The sequence below is a fragment of the Dama dama genome, chromosome 5 (assembly GCF_033118175.1).
Source record: "Dama dama isolate Ldn47 chromosome 5, ASM3311817v1, whole genome shotgun sequence".
In the NCBI taxonomy this organism is placed as follows: domain Eukaryota; kingdom Metazoa; phylum Chordata; class Mammalia; order Artiodactyla; family Cervidae; genus Dama; species Dama dama.
The window spans coordinates 15,887,100-15,906,881 of NC_083685.1; the positions used below are offsets into that span (position 1 = coordinate 15,887,100).

At 39.9% G+C, this 19,782-nt stretch overlaps 1 protein-coding gene across 6 annotated transcripts in view; it reads right to left on the reverse strand.

Moving 5' to 3' along the window:
• Positions 1–1,729: 1,729 nt before the first annotated feature.
• Positions 1,730–19,782, reverse strand: part of TAOK3 (TAO kinase 3) — a 184,201-nt gene continuing 166,148 nt past the window's right edge. For 5 of the 6 annotated variants that reach the window (XM_061141880.1, XM_061141883.1, XM_061141882.1 and 2 more), the window contains 4 exons: positions 13,864–14,103; positions 12,283–12,495; positions 4,074–4,256; positions 1,730–3,065 (listed from right to left, as the gene is read on the reverse strand). In XM_061141880.1, the coding sequence (XP_060997863.1) occupies positions 2,904–3,065; positions 4,074–4,256; positions 12,283–12,495; positions 13,864–14,103 (798 nt within the window). In that variant the 3' untranslated portion in view covers positions 1,730–2,903. The remainder of the gene's footprint in view (positions 3,066–4,073; positions 4,257–12,282; positions 12,496–13,863; positions 14,104–19,782) is intronic. The other variant, XM_061141886.1, reaches the window with a different exon arrangement.

Consider the following 19,782-nt stretch of genomic DNA (forward strand, 5'->3'; position numbering starts at 1 on the left):
TGAGCTATTTTAAATCCTAAAAGATGATGCTGTGAAAGTGCTGCACTCAATGTGGCAGCAAATTTGGAAAACTCAACAGTGGCCACAGGACTGGAAAAGGTGTTTTCATTCTAATACCAAAGAAAGGCAATGCCAAAGAATTCTCAAACTCCCGCATAATTGCAATCTCACATGCTAGTAAAGTAATGCTCAAAATTCTACAAGCCAGGCTTCAATAATATGTGAACTGTGAACTTCCAGATGTTCAAGCTGGTTTTCGAAAAGGCAGAGGAACCAGAGATCAAATTGCCAACATCTGTTGGATCATCAAAAAAGCAATCAAAAATCTGCTGGATCATTGAAAAAGCAAGAGAGTTCCAGAAAAACATCTATTTCTGCTTTATTGACTATGCCAAAGCCTTTGACTGTGTGGATCACAACAAACTGTGGAAAATTCTGAAAGAGATGGGAATACCAGACCACCTGACCTGCCTCTTGAGAAATCTATATGCAGGTCAGGAAGCAACAGTTACAACTGGACATGGAACAGACTGGTTCCAAATATGGAAAGGAGTACGTCAAGGCTGTATATTGTCACCCTGCTTATTTAACTTATATGCAGAGTACATCATGAGAAACACTGGGCTGGAGGAAGCACAAGCTGGAATCAAGATTGCCATGAGAAACATCAATAACCTCAGATATACAGATGACACCACCCTCATGGCAGAAAGTGAAGAACTAAAGAGCCTCTTGATGAAAGTGAAAGAAGAGAGTGAAAAAGTTGACTTAAAGCTCAACATTCAGAAATCTAAGATCATGGCATCTGGTCCCATCACTTCATAAAAAATAGATGGGGAAACAGTGGAAACAGTGGCAGACTTTATGTTTTTGGACTCCAAAATCACTGCAGATGGTAATTGCAGCTGTGAAATTAAGACACTCCTTGGAAGAAAAGCTATGACCTAGACAGCGTATTAAAAAGCAGAGACATTACTTTGTCAACAAAGGTCCGTCTAGTCAAGGCTATGGTTTTTTCAGTGGTCATGTATGGATGTGAGTTGGACTGTGAAGAAAGCTGAGCGCCGAAGAATTGATGCTTTTGAACTGTGGTGTTGGAGAATACTCTTGAGAGTCCCTTGGACTGCAAGGAGATCCAACCAGTCCATCCTAAAGAAATGAGTCCTGAATATTCACTGGAAGGACTGATGCTGAAGCTGAAACTCCAATACTTTGGCCACCTGATGTGAAGAACTGACTCATTTGAAAAGACCCTGATGCTGGGAAAGACTGAAGGTGAGAGGAGAAGGGGACGACAGAGAATGAGATGCTTGGAGGGCATCACTGACTCAATGGATATGAGTTTGAACAAGCTCCAGGAGTTGGTGATGGACAGGGAAGCCTGGTGTGCTGCAGTCCATGGGGTCACATGACTGAGCGACTGAACTGAACTGAAATTTTCTCAGCAATACATGCTCCTACGATTGGCACAGTGTGTGTGTGTGTGTGTGTGTGTACGCATGCACGTGCAAGTGTGCAGACAGTGCAACACCATCTTCAGCTCTGTAGAGGAACTTGAAGACACAGCTTTACCTGAAAATCTTGAATGGCTCTTCCTGAGGGGACATGGAGAACAGTTTCTGGAGGGCAGCTCTCCTTCTGCGTTAGGAACTGACGAACCTAGAAAGGAAACTTCCTGCTACAAGAACACAGCAAGGCAATGTGATGAACACTTTTATTTACAAATATAATTAAAAGCTCTGACAGTATCATGCTCTTCCTTGGAACCTGAAAAATGTTTTTTTTTTTTTTTTAAAGTGCATGCAAAAGAAGTAAAGCCTTTTTTTTTTCCATCATTTTTTATTGTAAGAAAATACACAGTTTGAAAGTGTGAATAATGCAATATTTATGACCAAGATATGGGATTTAGGGAGGGGCAGGGAAATAAAGAAAAAAGATCAAGATGATCTGATTGAGAGACAGTGCTGAACTCCAAATACTGAATTGGAAAAGGAGGGAGGTGGGGAGGACTAGGAGGAGGAAGTAAAAAAATTTGATCAGAGAAACAGTTAAAATACAATATGAAAATAAGTAATACCTCTCCTTAAATTCCTTCTATACACAAAATACACGATTTGCCAAAGCCCAATTTGTGCTACTGGGATTCTGTGAGCTCCTTAAGTGTATTCACATCCTCTGCAACAGCAGAAAATGATTATGATACAATCAGAATATGCTGAAGACAAGTTAAACTCTTGCCAGCAGGTTCTTAAAAATCACAAGATCTCTTCACCCCACCCACCCACCCCATTCCCCAAAAAAGTAATAATATGTCACCACTGATATGTACATCACAATTAGTTTCTGTAAAATGTATCAAATTTTCAATCTTTAATAAAACTTTGTTTTTTTTTTTAATTCCTGATGAATAAATACCAAAAAATAAAATAAAATAAAATAATGCAGCAGCTAGTTAAGGTGTAAGGCTGCGGATATTGTGTCTCTCTCCCCCTTGGCATTTATTATTATTATTATTTTTTGCTTTACTTTCACAGATTGGTGGTAATGAGTGATTGCTTAAAGCAATATACATCCACTTTTTTTGTTGGTGGTGGTGTATTGGTTTTGTTAAAACTGTCTCCAAAGTTTTCACTGAAACATTTTGAATCACATCAATATTGTGACGTGTACTATGAATAGAAGAGACGGCCACGTTCTGGCCAGCACTGAAAGTTGACACGGGGGGAGGAAGGGGGCCCCTGATGGAGTAAGAATAAACAGGCACTAGTCCGACACGATGTCAGTAAGAGTAAGAGAGAGAGAGAGAGTGAGAGCAACGCCCGTTAAAATGGGGAATGTGGTCTTGTAGGGTCTGAATTTTTTTCTGTTTTCTTTTTTTTTGTAAATGGCAAAAAAATTTAATCTCATCTATAGTCCTCCTTAGGAAAATCTAATGTAACCAAATTCCCAAATCCCATTCTGAGGCTCTCCATGTCAAAAGTTTCAATCTCTCGCTCTTGCCTTTCCAATAGGTACTTTATTCTCTCGCTGCGTTCCTTCTGAAGGGCAGCCAGCTCTTCTTCAATCTGAAATAAGCACAATGAGCAGTTCTTAATGGAAAGGAGCTCCCAATAGGCATACATTTACACACAGATGCACACAGATGACACACAAACACATGGGAACCAAGAGTTAAACTAGTCTGGGGCAGGCTGGGAGGGTCCTGTGATAGATGCTGTGTGTCTCATCCGTCATATTTAAAAGTTGCTCACAAGAATAAAAATGTTTGGGGCCACCTGGGGCTGGCACTGCCCTGCTAGCAAGTCAAGCAACTGGGCTGATCTAGGTCAGTGTCCTGTCTCAGCAGGAGATGGTTCAGGAGAAGCTAAAAGACAATTAGATTATGTAGCTTTCCCAGAGAGAGTCAAAAGCCCCCTGGATTAGTAGCAATTTAGTTCTAGATCAGGAACTGGGAAAATAGTCTTTCTCGTTGACCTCTGGGAACTACCAGAAGAAAGCCCAAATAACTGGTTAAGCAAATACACACTTAATGGCTTTGAGATGCTTTATGGCATCTTTTCTACTTCATATTCCTTGTAACATCTAAAAACAATAAATATTTTAAAATCTGATAACATTAAGTATAGCAATATCAGTCTCTCTTCATTTTGATTTTTTTAACAAAAAAATGCTGGTGATGTCTTTTGGTTTAGAAATAGCTGAGAACAAAAACCAGATCTGCATTTGGCTTCCTCAGGCCATTCAGCGGCCATGCTATCAACTTATAGTACCTTTCGTATGTCAAATCAGCTACCTAGTTACCTGTGTCAGCCCTCAGACTATGAAGGTGGAGGGTTTCTGAGCAGAGTAATAGACAGAACTCAGGCTGTGGGATCAGATCTACACAAGTGACCTAAGCCTTTCGAGCCTCAGCGTCCTGCATGTGGAATGGGGACTGTGCCTACCTCTCAGGCACTAGGAGGGTCAATGCAGGTGCGAAGGGAACAGCACCTCGTTAACCGCCGGTTACACAAACAAGGGTCACGCCCAGCCTCCACCCAGTGGTACAAGACCCCTTGGCAACACGCTCATACCTTCTGTTCAAGATGTGCTCTGCGCAGAGACACCCTCTGCTCTAGCTTCTGGAGCTCACGTTCATGTTGTGCCTCTGTTTGCATCTTGATTTTGCTCTGGTAGGCATTGAGCAGCTCCATTTCCTGCTGGAGCTGTAGCCTCAAGGCCTGGCATTCTGCTTCTTGAGCCTCATCTAGCCGTAACTGCAGGCACAGAAGACACATACTGTGATTGGCTCCTAGCTTACAGTGCATGGTGACTACGGGAGGATGCTTCCTTGTCTGGACTGAATTGGGCCCCTCAGGAAATCAGATGCCCTGGCTACATTCAGAGTTACAAATCAAAGATAGCACATTCTGCCTGATGGGCTACAAGCTCTAAAAACACTTCCCTTTTTAAAAAAACATTCTTAAGAAAGCAAAAACACTCTTTTCTTAAGGAAATCTGGCTTTCTTAAAACTACACTAGCAGGAGCCAGGAAAGCTCCGCACTCCAGAGATTAAGCCTGTGGGCTTTCAGAGGCAGACTCCTGAGCTAGAATTCCAGCCTCATTATTCACTGAGGTGTGTCTTAGTAAGTTACTTAACCTCTCCAAGTCTCTCTCTCTCTCTTTTTTTTTTCATCTCAAGCAAGTAACAGTAATAGTTTTTGCTTTCTAAGATTTGTATGAAGATTAAATGAAAAAATTCATATAAAATTCTAGGCATAGTTCTTGATGTCTACCAAAGGGTCAGTGAACAGCAGCTGTGATCATTATTTTGACTGACCATTTCCATATTTAGATATCTTTAAGCCCCAAACCATCATACATTTAGATATCCTTAGCTCTAAGAAGAAGAAGAAGAAAAAAAAAAGTCCAATCTCCATAACATTTGAGGAATATACCACAGTACCATTATGTTCCTAGCAAGTAAATTTGGTCCCTATAATGTTGGCTATACTTTATCCTGCTGGCCAGCCATCGAAAACTCAAGTGGTTCAAAATCTCTTTCCCATAGAAGGTAGCCTGGATAATCTTAAGGGGCATATTCCAGTTTGAAGTAGTGAAATCTAGATAAAATTTCCCTTGCTCCCTGTAGCACCCGTGCTTTGTATTATTTATTCACCAGGATACTGATCCTGTGTGGGGAATGGGCCAAGGCAACCAGCAGAAACGCCAACCTTTCAATAAGTACAGTCGAAAATTTAGGGCCATTAGCAGGACTGTGTTTAGGGATGATGGCCCTCCTGCCCCACCAGGTATAGTTTGGTCTAGATTTAGCAGGCCCTCAGTTCAGCTGCGAACTATAAGATTAGAACTCTTGAATTAGACAGTTCTGTCTACCCTGAGTATATTGGCATGTTTCCATACAGACCGCTTTGCCAAGATATTTACTTTCTACCTTAAACTGCTTTCCCTATTCTGTACAATTTATGACAAGTAACAGCATTTCTTAATCTCTTGACTGAGTTATGGCTTTTTGAAATGTTATTAGAATAGTTTTATAAAGTTATTTTTATAGTGTCTTCTTTTGTACTTTTGGAGAAATGTACTCTATCAAAGGAACACAAAATAAATAATGGAGTCATATTTCCAAAGTACTTTCTAATAATTAATCCTAACCAGTTTTCACTCAAATCCACCCACTAGAGAGGATGCTACTCTTCTCATTCTCCCAGTGACAAATGAAGGGAGAAGAGATATTAGACACATAGAATGGTCACTCTGTAGCAGCAACAGCTCAGGTAAAGCCCAAAGGGTTTACTGGCTCCAGTGAGGTTGTTCTTGATTCCCTCTTGATATGAGAGGTTTCTTACCAATAAAGGGAATGAAGTCTATTATTTTCTACCTGGTTTGGTTAATTGTCATGAGTACTGGCCAGAGGCTCATTCTCTGGACAATTCAGACCACTGAATTACCTTTGTCTTCTTTTATTTCTGGCATTCCATTATTAATGTCAGTAACTATGTTACTCTTAACCAGCTCTGACTCTAAAAAACTGTCAGTCTAGAAAGCAGAGGATATTACAGTATTTGATATTCATCAACTCAAAGTTGCACATACCAAATCCATTAGGAAGTGTTATAAAAGTTTGGGTAAACATCAGGTCTGTTCCCTCTACTGGGTTAAATTCAAGAAAGGGATGTGATAGAAGCAGCATAATACAGTAGTGGCCAGGCTTACAGGGTCCCCCAAAACGGGTTCAAAATGCAGTTCCACCACTAATTAGCTACTTACCATTAAATGACCCACTAAGTCAAGAGTGGGTACACTATGGCCCAAAGGGCAAATTTGGCTTGCTGCCTATTTCTGTAAATGAAGTTTTCCTGGAACAGACACACTCATTCATGGATGGACTATCTATGACTGCTTTTGTATGACAATGGCAGAGTTGAGTAGTTGTGACACAGACTCTGTGGTCCACAAAAGCCTAAAACATTTACCATCTGCCCCTTTACAGAAAAAGTTTGTTAATCCTTACCCTAAGCAAGTAACTTAACTTCAATAAACCTCAGTTTCCTCACAAGTAAATCAGGGTTTAAAAAAAGTAACTACTTCAAAGGTTAGAGGGGATTCACAAAAATGATATAACACAAAATACTTACAACAGTGCCTGGCACATGGTAAGTGGGTAGTAAAGGAAGCTGTAATTATCATCTGTACTTTTATCTCCTCCCTGCCACAGAAGGAAGGGTTATTTCTCTTCTTTTATTCAAGGGCAATCATGAACCTATATTCCTGACCCTGTTCTCTCTCATCTTATGTAACAAACATCCATTGAGCACTTGTTGGATGCTAGGCATTGTAGCAGATGCTGAGAATTACAAATAGGAACAAAACCCAATCTTTATTGGAATGCCACCAATCTTTATGTCCCAACTGCTAATTCTCTCCTTCTTACCTTTAACTCCTGTATGCACTCCTCATCCTGATCTTATATCTCATCTCTGACCATCCTGAAGGGGCCCTTATCTTACCTGTCCTCCCAGGAACATGTGATACTATGGGCTGCCCCTTCCTTCCTGAACTCTCTCCTGGCTTCTGAGACACCACACCCTCTTGGTTCTTCCTTCCTTCCTTTCCTTTTCCAGTTATTCTCTAACTCACTGGGTCATTAAATGTGGGTGCTCCTTAGGAGTTTGTCAGTCTTCTTCCTCTAACCTCCCTTCCTGAGGAGTCTCATCTATTTCAAAGGTTTCAATCACCATCTTTCTGCAAATGATTCCCACAACCACACCTCTATTTCAGACTTCGTTTCTGAGATTCAGGCTAGCTTATCCACTCTATACGAGATATCTTCATCTGGATGGTTCCCAGGCCTTCAAGCTCAACATGACTAATATATGTATATATATTTACATACATACATACATATATGTGTGTTTGTGTATTTTTCTGGTCGCACTGTGCAGCATGCAGGATCTTAGTTCCCTGACCAGGGATGGAACCCTTGCCCTCTGCAGTAGAAGTGCAGAGTCTTAACCACTGGACTGCCAGGAAAGTCCCTCAACACAACTATTACGTTGGTGCAAAAGTAACTGTGGTTTTGCATTGCATTTGATATTGAAATATGTTCTTAAATAAATGTGGTTATGTTATACATTTTAATTCACATTTCTTGATTTATGATTTTTGCTAGTGAATTATTACTTACTATTTATTTTATATGTACTTTGGAATATGGAAATGATGTTAGACAAAAAGCAAATTCAAGTGATTTTCTTATTTGAGTGTAAAATGGGTCATAAAACAGTGGAGACAACTCACAACATCAACAACATATTTGGCCCAGGAATTGCACGTACAGTGCAGTGGTCACTCAAGTTTTGCAAAGGAAACAAGAGCCTTAAAGATGAGAAGCACAGAGGCCAGCCATCAGAAGTTGACAATGACCAACTGACAGGATCATCAAAGCTGATCTTACAACCACACGAGAAGTTGCCCAAGAACTCAATGTTGACTGTTCTATGGTCGTTCAGCATTTAAAGCAAATTGGAAAGGTGAAAAAACTTGGTAAGTGGGTGCCTCGTGAGCTGACCAAAAATAAAAATCATTGTTTTGAAGTGACATCTTCTCTTATTCTGTGCAAGCGATGACAATTTCTTGGTTGAATTGAGATGTGCAATGAAAAGTGGATTTTATATGACAACCAGTGATGACCAGGTCAGTGGATGGACTGAGAAGCCAAAGCACCTCTCAAAGCCAAACTTGTACCAAAAAAGGTCAAAGTCAGTGTTTGGTGGTCTGCTGTCACTTGATCCACTACAGCTTTCTGAATCCTGGTGAAATCATTACATCTGAAAAGTATGCTCAGCAAATTGATGATAGGCACCAAAAACTGCAACTCCTGCAGCCAGCATCGATCAACAGAAAGGGTCCAATTCTCCACAACAACGCTCAAGTGCATGTCACACAGCCAATGCTTCAGAAGTTCAATGAACTGGACTATGAAGTTTTGCTTCATCTGCCATATTCACCTGACCTCTCGTCAGCCAACTTCCACTTCTTCAAGCATCTAGACAACTTTTTGTAGGAAAAATGCTTCCACAACCGGCAGGAGCCAGAAAATGCTTTCCAAAAGTTTGTTGAATTCTGAAGCACAGATTTTTAAGCTATAGGAATAAACAAACTTATTTCTTATTGGTAAAAATGTGTTGATTATAATGGTTCCTATTTTGATTAATAAAGATGTGTTTGAGCCTAGTCATAATGATTTAAAATTTAGGGTCTGAAATTGTAATTACTTTTGCACCAACCTAATACTACTAACTAATCATTGTTTCCTTCCCACTTTCCCAATTTCCAATTCCTTTTTTGACCATATAGATAAACGGTATCATCATCTACCATTTTATGCAAACGAGAGACTGGGTGTCATTCTTAATATCTCACTCTCCACATTCAATCTGTTACTAAATGCTTCTAGTTCCACCTCCTGCCTAGTTCTCAAACTGAGTCACTTTCTGTTTCATCCTGTTTCCTCTCTAGTCTGGCCACCATTCCTTCACACCCAGTTAAAGGCAGCAACTTTATACATGCTTTCCTTATACCTGCACTTGCTATCTCCCAAGCCATTCTCCACATTTCACCAGTTATCATTTAAAAATTTAAATCTGACATCAGTCTCCTCCTTATTGCTCTTTAATGGCTTCCCAATGCTTTTATGATAAGATCAAAATTCTTAAGAAAGCTTACTAGCCTATACATGATCTAGTCTTATTTTTGTGTTAGTTGCCTCCTAGTTCTCCATATTCCAAATACAATGGACTTTGAGTCTTTTAAAAGTGATACTGTCATTCCCATCTTTACAAATGTATAATAGTTTTGCCTAGAATGTGCTCCCTACCCGCTGGCTTAAATAACCACTTTGTCTGAGAGGCCTTTCCTGACTCTCCAGACTAGCCTCGCTCTGTGGGCACACTGCACTTGTTCTGCTGTTACATGTAGATTTTTCCAACATCTGTTTCCTTCACTCTTTCATAAATTCCATGAGGACATTATCAACCTCTGTTTTCTTCATCCCATTATTACTGGATGTCAGGGGCACAGCAGAGGCATTCAATAAATACTTATTAGATGGATGATGAATGAATCACACTGGTTTCTATTCTCAACTTGGAGAAGGCAATGGCACCCCACTCCAGTACTCTTGCCTGGAAAATCCCATGGACAGACGAGCTTGGTAGGCTGCAGTCCATGGGGTCGCGAAGAATCGGACACAACTGAGCGACTTTACTTTCACTTTTCACTTTCATGCACTGGAGAAGGAAATGGCGACCCACTCCAGTGTTCTTGCCTGGAGAATCCCAGGGATGGCGGAGCCTGGTGGGCTGCTGTCTATGGGGTCGCACAGAGTCAGACACGACTGAAGTGACTTAGCAGCAGCAGCAGCTATCCTCAACTAAGAACATGTTTAAGCCTTTCCAATTAGTAGAAGTCCCCCTCTAACTGTTTCTTCCTTTAGCTAGAGCTCTATTTCGCCTTTCCTTCACTGACAAGAATCTGGGAAAAGCAGTCTCACAGTTTTAATCTCATTCTATAATCCCTTTTTTCCATTTCCAGCACTCCACTGTCTGTGACAAGCAATGGACAAAGCCACTGCTGGGTCCACCTGGTCTCTCTGAAACATTTGAATTCATCAACTAGAAACCTTTGCTCTGGCTTCTGTGACACTCTTTTTGGTTCCCCTTCCACAATGCTGGTTATTCATCTTCTTTGGTCTAACTTCTACTTTGCCCTCAAATGTTGGTGCCCACTACGCTGTTCTGAGTCCTCTTCCTCTTTAAACACAATCTCCTATCCCATGGAGGTCTCAGGTATTCCCAACAGCTACAACTGCCCCCATATAATAATGACTAACTTTTTTTGGCTGTGTCTCATGGCATCAGCGATCTTAGTTCCCCAATCAGGAACTGAACCTGTGCCCCCTGCATTAGAAGCACAGTCTAATTCACTGGATGGCCAAGGAAGTCTTTTAAATTTAAAAATTTTTAAATTAAGAATTATTTTTGGCCATGCTACATGGCATGTGGCATCTTAGTTCCTAGCCTAGGGATCAAACTCTACCAGGGATCAAACCCGAGCCCCCTGCATTTGAAATGCAGAATCTTAACCTCTGGACCACCAGGGAAGTCAACAATGACTAACTTTTTGATGTTAATTCTGACACCCTTTTGAACTGAAGATTACCATCTCTGTACCTTTCCACCTAGATACCCACAGAGCTCAGTTAACAGGCCAAGTATCTTCAAGGCACCCAAACTCATTCCTCCTTCTGATTTTCTATCTTGGTAAAATGATGACCCGTTCCACTGTTATCAAACCTACCTCTCAAATTGGTCCCTAAGTTCTCTCCATTCTACCTCCTAAATATTCCTCAAATCCTCCTCTCCCTCCTCATTACCTCCATTACCATGTTCTTAGTTCAGGGCTTCATTTTTTCCCCCTGGACTATTACAATAGCTTTCTAATAGGTCTCGTTACCTGCATTTGCCGCATTTACGGCCAGTATCTTTCTACAGCCCACATTGGATCCTGTCACTTTCCTTCTTTAGATAGGTTTCAGCAGCTCTCTCTCTCTTTCTCTTTTGACCACACCGCACGCATGTAGGATCTTGGTCCCCTAACCATGCCCCCTGCAGTGGAAGTGCAGTCTTAACCACTGGACCACTGTGCAAGTCCTTTTAGCAGCTCTTCATTGTTGATAGAACAATGTCCACATTCCCAGCTTTTGAGGCTCTGACCCCTGATTATCCACCAGCTGGATCCTCCTACCCTCCTCCTACCACCAACTACTCATAGTTTCTCAAATGCACCATCCTCTTTCAGGCCCTGGAATCTTTACATATACTGTATTGTCTGCCAGGAGTAATTTTTCCATTTCTGCTCTTTTGACCAACTATTACTCTTTTAAGAGTCATCTCCTTGTGAAACCTTCATTGAATTACTGGGCAAATTCCCATCCCTGGCTCACCAAGACCTAAGTTATGACTTCACCATTTTGGGCTCCCACAATCCTCCTCCTTGAACTTTTGGGCTCATGCCATAGTTCTTTCACTCCCCAAATGCATACTTTCTATCTTTGAGCCTCTGTCTATGTAGGCCCTTTTCCACATAACCTGTTTGCATCAATAAATTCCTTCATGCTTCTTGGCTCCTGCTGAGAAGCTTTTCCTAGACCAGATTCATTGTTCCTACTTACCCTCCCATAGATCCTGGCACCTCCCAGTTCAAAGCACTTTTATGTTTTATTTTCATTGCTTAATTATCTGACCTTCTTACTTGACTGATAAATGTGTGAGGACAGGGACCACTGTCATCTCTCTAGTTCATCACTCTTATCTCTGAGCCCAGCAGAGTGCTGAGCATAGGTGCTTAGTAAGATTTTACCAAATGAATGTGTCTGTGTGTCTCATTCATTTGTGCCTGAAATTAGCTGTGAAATCTTTGGCAAATTAAATTATGATATTACATGTGGTATCTATCACACTGTGCCCTCAAAGAACCTATGTGCCACAGGTTTCATTTAGTGCATTATTCCTTGAATTCCATCTCTTAAAACACACTCCAGCAAGTATCCGCACTGGCTTGGCTTTATTCAGCGGCGTCATTTCCTTCAGTTCTTTGGGCGGAAAAACACCAATATCCTAAATGTGCACAAGAATCATCCTGGGACCAAAAGGCTGGATCTTGAATTTTCTTGATTCCCAAAGCTCTTGAAGCCGTGGCACTGAACCTAAACCACTTACCGCTTGAGAGGCCATCATTTCATTTATACTCTGTTCATACTGCTCTGCCAAAATGGCAAGTTTTCTTGTCTGCTCATCTTTCAGTGTCTTTAAGATTGTTTTGTGCTCATTCTTTGGAGTAACTTCCAACTGGTGATTCTTGAGTGCTTTATACTGTTTGGTCTGTACTTTGCAAGTGTCCTGAAACTGTTTTTTAATTTGCATTTCCATGGCCTGTATAGAAAAAGTGACAAAAGGAAAATAAAGGCACATCAGTAAACACAGAAAGTCTTCCATTCTCATGATACAGTATAGGTTCTGGGACCAACTGTCTTTTGGTGCAGTGACCGATACTACTAGTCAATGATAATGAAAATAATACATAAGTCACAGACAGGAGTTACCTCTACCAATACTTTTGGTTTTATTGTCTGAATAGAAGTTGTTTTGAATTTACAAATAGATTTAAAAAATGAATTTTTACAAAATCACAACTCAAAGAAGATCGTGGAATACTGTGAAGCTTAGTTTGTTAAAAGCTTGTTCATTATTTCAGTGGTTTCCTTATAAAAATTTTCAGTGTTTTCTACTGCTTGTTGCCCCACCTCTTTTTAACTGTTTCCCCCATTTCCAAGTAAGAAAGGGGACGGCAACATAGAGGCCATCACTCACTGCTCTGTGTCTCCTGGACAAATCAATAAAGGACAGCACTGGGTTACACTTCACTTTACAACCCAGTCCCAGTGCTTGCATGTAGCAACATCAAATATGCATTTTGGCAAAGATAAGGTGGGGTTTTTTACTGTAAGTCCAAAAGACATTCCATCATGTTGCTTGATAGTCACATGTACACTTCATGAACATGTGGAGGAATTTGGAAGACAAGGATCACTAATTAGACAGGTTGGCATCTGGCTACAGAGGATCATGGCCAGTGTGGTTGAGGTTGACCTTGTATCTTTGAAAATACTGACAATGTCTTCCTTGACATATACCAATGGCTTAGTCCACATAGCTTGTTAATTAGCAGTCGGCTAAAATTCTCTGGAGGTAGTGAGGGCTAAAGGAGCTCCATATTTCTAGTGTAGGTAAAACAAATGCTTGGTATGTCACTGCTGATTCCCATGCCTGGGACAGATGTCACTAATACATTATACTCTTTGTTACTAAGTGTGCATATGGCTTTAGAGTCTTTCTCAATAGAGTAGCACTCAAGGTAGCTAACGCCAATAATCTGACTGGCATGACTGATAAAATTTATCTGCTATATTTCTGTCAGGTAACTTTCTCATTTCCTGGGATAAGAACCATGGACTGCTGTTATTTTATGTTATAATTTTAAAGAGGGAATGTCATGACGGGGGTCAAAGAGGTTGTATATAATGGATAAAAAGAAAAAATGGAGATATCACATGGCCCAGAAACATCTCTTTAGGAGTCTGTTATACCCAGACTCTTGTGCTTCTGATTCAGTAGTCGAGGGGCCCTGAAAAGTGCAATTTTATGGAGTTGCCCAGATGACTCTGTCAGTCATCCACGTGTAGGAACCATTGATACAGCCTAGCTGTGTTCTGGAACACAAACCAGGGAATTTCCTCTCACCTTTAAGTTTTTTGGCTGTTGCCGAAGTTCCATGACATGCTTTCTGTGCAGTTCCCTTTCTCGCCTCTTATTGTACTCCAGCTGGTTTTCCAGTTCAGTCTGGTGCTGTAGCCGGATCAGATCCATGCGGAGTTTCTGTAACGTGTGCAGCTGCCTGTACTCAAGCTCTCGGGTGGACTCATCATGCCGGATCAGCATGGCATGCTCCATCTCCTTCTGTGTCCTCTTTTTATTTAGTTCCTGCATTTAGCAACAAAAAGTACATGGAGAGAGATGAATGGAGATGAACTGGGGAAAGGCACCACTCAGCAAGGGATGGCAAGCAATAGCACTATTAACTGTCTCTTAATTGCCCATTAGTGTTTGGCACATGACTTAACAAGACTAGATGAACAATCCCTGGAGACTGAGATTCTGTCTGTGGTTCGACCATTTACAACTTGGGCATCTTCAGAGCCACCACAACTACTCTATCTGTACAATGGGATTAATTCTGCCTGACTCCTCACCTCACAGAGCTGTGGAGAGCCTTAATTAGGTGATGTGTTATGCATGGGTCTAAATAAATGTTTCTTTAGTTCGGCTGGCTGGCTGGCTGCCCATTAAAAGCACGTGAGGAAGCTTTTAAACCAAAAGATGCCTGAGTCTCATAATCTGAAATTCTGAAAACCGAGTGGAGTGTGACCCTGACATCAATAGTTTTAAGAGTTCTCTGCTACTACTGTTTAGTTGCTAAGTTGTGTCCAACACTTTGTGACCCCACGGACTGTAGCCTGCCAGGGTCCTCTGTCCATAGAATTTCATAGGCAAGAATACTGAAGTGAGTTGCTATTTCCTTCTCCAGGGGATCTTTCTGACTCAAGGTCTGAACCCACGTCTGCTTGGCAGGTGGATTCTTTACCACTGAGTCTACATCTAGGTAGATCTAATATGCAGTTAGAGTTGAGAATACTTCTATTAAACTGATCGTATCTGCAATGTTCCTAGATTTTGGGGAAATACCCTGCTTTTGCATGTATCAAAAGTAGGCCAATTACCTATTTTTCAAAATCTCAGAGGTCAGAGCTCACTGGGAAAAAGCAGATGAGATCTCTCCCCATTCATCTTTTCCATTACAGTCTGTTTGGTCATTTCTAGAGCTAATCATTCTGTTCCTCCCAGTTTTACTCACATCTTTCTCTTTTGTTGAAGGGGGAAAGAAAGGAAACTAGAATTAAAAAAAAAAAAGGAGGAGGAAGTTGGGTGAAACTTTTTTATTCACCAATTCAAGAATATTTCCTGAATGGCAGTGTATCAAAGCTGTGAACCATGTTCTCTGGGTACATAAAAATATTTACTAAGCCTTGACTTGGTGGCCAACTTGCTAACACCCTGACAGGGAAACGTAACAGACACTTATGAAAGTACATGCTCAGCTCACAGCACACTGAATCAGTCTATCTTCTCTCCTGGGAATTTGGATTCAGGAACAGTTAATCTCTGTGTGTGTGGTTAGAATAGAGGGGAATATTTAAAAACTACATATGTGGTAGCCACCTGCTGCTATAAGGGCTAAGGATTAGATAAAGCTGAGCTTCAGAGCAAGAAGAATGATAAAGAGAGAAGAAAGAAAGGCAGAAAATATACTGATACCCAAGTTCCTGACTGGTTCTAAGCTCTCCTTGTAGGTCCAGCTATATTATTGCTACTGGGCTTTATGAAACATCTCTATGTTTCTGTAGAAAATACCCTGGTTTTGGTTTTAGCCAGCTCAAATAAATTTCAGTAACATGCAAACAAAAGAAGCTTAATTAATACAGGGACATAAATTTTATGTGTGTTCTTTTTTTCAAAAGTGCAAGTGATAAGAGATACAAAAGAGATGAAGATTATTTGCTAGAAGATTTCCAAAAAGAATGTTATCACTACTAGTTAAGAAGAGCAAGGAAAGGAGAAAGCCCTTAAGCTGAACTTTAAATCAGAACAATAGGGTGCCTCTCCTTTCCAATGGCATCCACTATGGAGAAAATGCAAGATCATTTTCATAAGAGATATCAGTAATATTTGTGCACTGGCATGGTTGAGAAATATCTCGTGTATTTGGGCCTTCCATCCACTTGAAGAGAAGTCCTTTAAACAGTACAGCATCTGTCACTGGAGCAAAGTTGCTAGTCATTCATTTACTTATTCAACAGATATTTGTTTAGCATTTCCTATGTGTTGGGCACTGTTTTAGGTACTAAGAAGGGCCCAGTGAACAAGTACATCCCCTCATGGGCTTATTTTCTAGTGGGGAAATACCTGGAGTATAAATGCCATTTACATTTGTTACAAACAATAAAAGATAATCTCCAGAGCATCTTCCCACATCCTCTCCCATGTTTTTCTTTTCCTTTATTTTCCTTCCTTACCTGGACCATCAAATGGCTTTTAAAAATCACTAACTGGCCCCTAGGTGGCACCAAAGGATGGTGAGGGCCTCTCTGGAGACTAAAGCCAAAGAAAGCTTTTTGGATGGCTAAAGATTCTGTTCCTAGATCACTATCATCTTCAGTCTTTGAGTACCAGGAGCCCCAGAATTGGGCATTTACACATTCCACATTTTCCTAAATGGAGAAGTTCAAACTGAGTCTCAGCTGCCCAGAGCTCAGAAATTCACAGCGGGGAAAAAAGATACAAAGCAAACAGCACTTTCAGAAGAAAACAAATGCTTCTCTGTGTAATGGAATGCTTCAGGATGTTGTCCTTGGAATACTTGCATCAGAATCACTTGGAAGCAACTGGACTTGATAACATGCCACCCAGGTAATTCTGATATATACTAAAGTTTGAGAATCAGTGGAAAAATAATTCAGGGTGTGAGTCAGTTTTAGCTTTTCCACTGACTCATTATGTATGGCATTTGGTAAGACTTCAAATCTACATTTTGGTTTCCTCAGGTGTAAAGTGAGGATAATAGTACCCATCGTGAACTACCAGTCTTGTGAAGTTGAAAGGAAAGACCATAAGAAGATGCTTCAGAATACATATAAACATGCCATTACTATTTTTCTACATTCAGAAGTGAATATCTGGCACACTATAACAAATCTAGATATTATAAACTATTTAAAAGCTGAGAGAAAAATAATACTGAAATGGTTTTTTCTATTACAATTGTAATAGAAATTACCTTTAATTAACTACCTTTAATTCATATGTCTGAGTTGCAGAGATGTTAAGCTGCCTATAATATTTTACACTATGGGAAAAAAACATTATTCAGCTTATTATGAGCCCATTGCTATACCTACATAATAATGTGTAGTGTGCTCTCAATTATTAAGAGTGATTTTATATATCTTGCTCAATCCTAGCTGCAATCCTATGCAGTGGTAAGACTATTAGGATTTAACCATTTTTATATAAGATAGTAAGGCATTTGGGAATGGAAAGGCTAACATAAGGTTACATAATTTCTATAAAGTAGAATTGAAGCTAAACTCAGGTTTTTAGCTTTTCAACATTTTCCACTAAAAATGTCCCAATGAATGGCTTATGTTTTTCTGTTTTATGCTGTTTCAGTCTGGAATACAATATTCTGAAGAATCCCTCTGCTCTAGCTAGACATGATGCAATGGTTGCTTTTAGCCTGTACAAATGATACAATATATATAATAAGGCCACATTCTAGCTTATATAAATTCAATAAAATGAGTTGAGCAAAAATACAAAAACAAATTTCATGGTAGAGGTGATTCTGTGTACTCCATGTATATATGCCTTGGAGGGAGTAGAAGATGAGAGGCAGGCAGCTCCCTTTACCCCAGCGCACATCACATGCACTGAACATCACACCAGGCTGAATATGAACTTAGAGGTGAAACACACATACAATATATGGCCATGACAGTACACCATGGCCACAAAACATAATTTCTGTACACATTATTTGAACCTACCTCCTCTGAGATGTGGATCTAGGGTGTATCCCCCAAACACACGTTCCCCAATCACGAAACAAGCATTCTATTTAAGTTTCAATGGACGTACTATTGACTTCCTTAAAAGCATCTGATCTGACTCAAAAATTTTTGTGTTCATGCCCACTGACACTGAGTAAGAATGAGAATTCAAAATATAAGTGGGGATGTTGTTAGCCTATGACATTTAATATTTTCTTAGCTTCAGTTCTTAGCTGCATAACTGGTTAGGAAACCAGTTATGAGCACTGACATGTAGTGATCATAAAAGAGGCTCAACTCAGCCTATGGTGATCTTTTTAAATGTTTTCATTAATAAAAAGGAATGGTGGGGACTTCCCTGGAGGTCCAGTGGTTAAGACTCCACACTTTCACTGCAGGGCAGATGGGTTTGATCTCTAATTGGGGAACTAAGATCTTGCATGCTGTGTGGCAAGACTAAAAAAATTTAAAGTCTACCGAAAAAAAAAAAAAAGTGTGGGGGGCAGATTGCTAATGCTCAGTTTTGGCAAAGGTAGAGGAAAACAAGTACTTTTTCTTGGTGGGAGTTATAAATCCTTAGAGGGCAATTTGACAATATCTATTTAAAACGTAGGTGTATACACTCTGACCTAAAAATTATCCTCCTGAGAATATTATATCCTACAAAATACTTGCTTAGATGTAAAAAGTGATATTGCACAACTCCAACAGAATACCCAGAGAAGTGCCTCATTAAATAAATTATTCTATAGCCATACCAAAAAGTACTATTGATAATTAAAAAGAATGAGGCAGAGTTATATGTTTTAGATAGTAAATGAAAAATAATACAAAAGGAAGAGTTATGAAACAGTAAACTGGATATTTTTGTAGGTTCAGTATCCATTTCCCCTTCTTTTTGTTAACAGGCTCCTGTTTTTGCTTCAGAAACTACTCCACCCTATGTGGAAATCAGAGCAACTACTGAGTAAGTGAATAAGCACATTACCCAATCAAATGCTATCTCTCCTAGGAATTTGAGTCTTAAGCAGAAATGATACAAAGATGAAACATGGTTGGCGGAGGTACATCCAAATGGCAGTGTCTTGAGGAATGACCGTTAGCTCTTGCCCTCTAGGTCACGAATTTGCTTTCCCAGCTTGATTCTTCATCTTTTCCAGCTTGGGTCTTCAGCTCTGTCATCTACCCCATATCCTTCCAATAAATTCCTTTCCATGCTAAATCAGTCAGTTTGTTTCTATTGCTTGCAAATCAAATAACCCACTGGTACTAACAGAATCTCATTTTTGTAAGATTAAAGTTATATATAATATAGAAGTTGTATATGTATATATATATATACATACATATATATATACACACACACACACATACATATCTGAAAAAACTCTGGTAATATATCTGCCAAATTCATGGTGACTGCCTCAGGGTAGAAAATGGGTGGGATGGGATTATCGAGCACTTTCACAACTCAGTGTTTTTCTGCATTTGTCTTTTTCCAATGTTCTTTTATAAATAGAAGACAAAAAACTGAACATTTTCACTAAGGTGACTCCAGAATAATACTAAACAAAGGAAAAGTTAGACTTTTCAGAAATAAACTCTTGTAGAGTTATTCTTCACCCAGTTGGTTAGAACCTGATACTAATGAATATAGTTTCTATCATTTGGAGGAATAATTGTCTTCTATAGCTTTTATTGGCACTAACTGCCCCTTAATCTCAGACTTCTTCCAAATATGTGACAGTAGGACAAAAATAATAACTGCCAGTTGGAAAGAATCCCAAATACCTTGTTTCTTTTTGATTTGAATTTTTTAGCCTTCTAACAAACTCAACAGATGTAATATTGAATTAACCAGTTTCTTACCAATACCTCTCTCTAAGCTTCTCTGTTTCTGCCCAAATCTACATTTCCCCAGCTCTTAAATCCTAGAAATAACTTTGACTCTACCCTCATCTCTTTCTCATATCCTTTTGTATGCCAAGTCCAACTT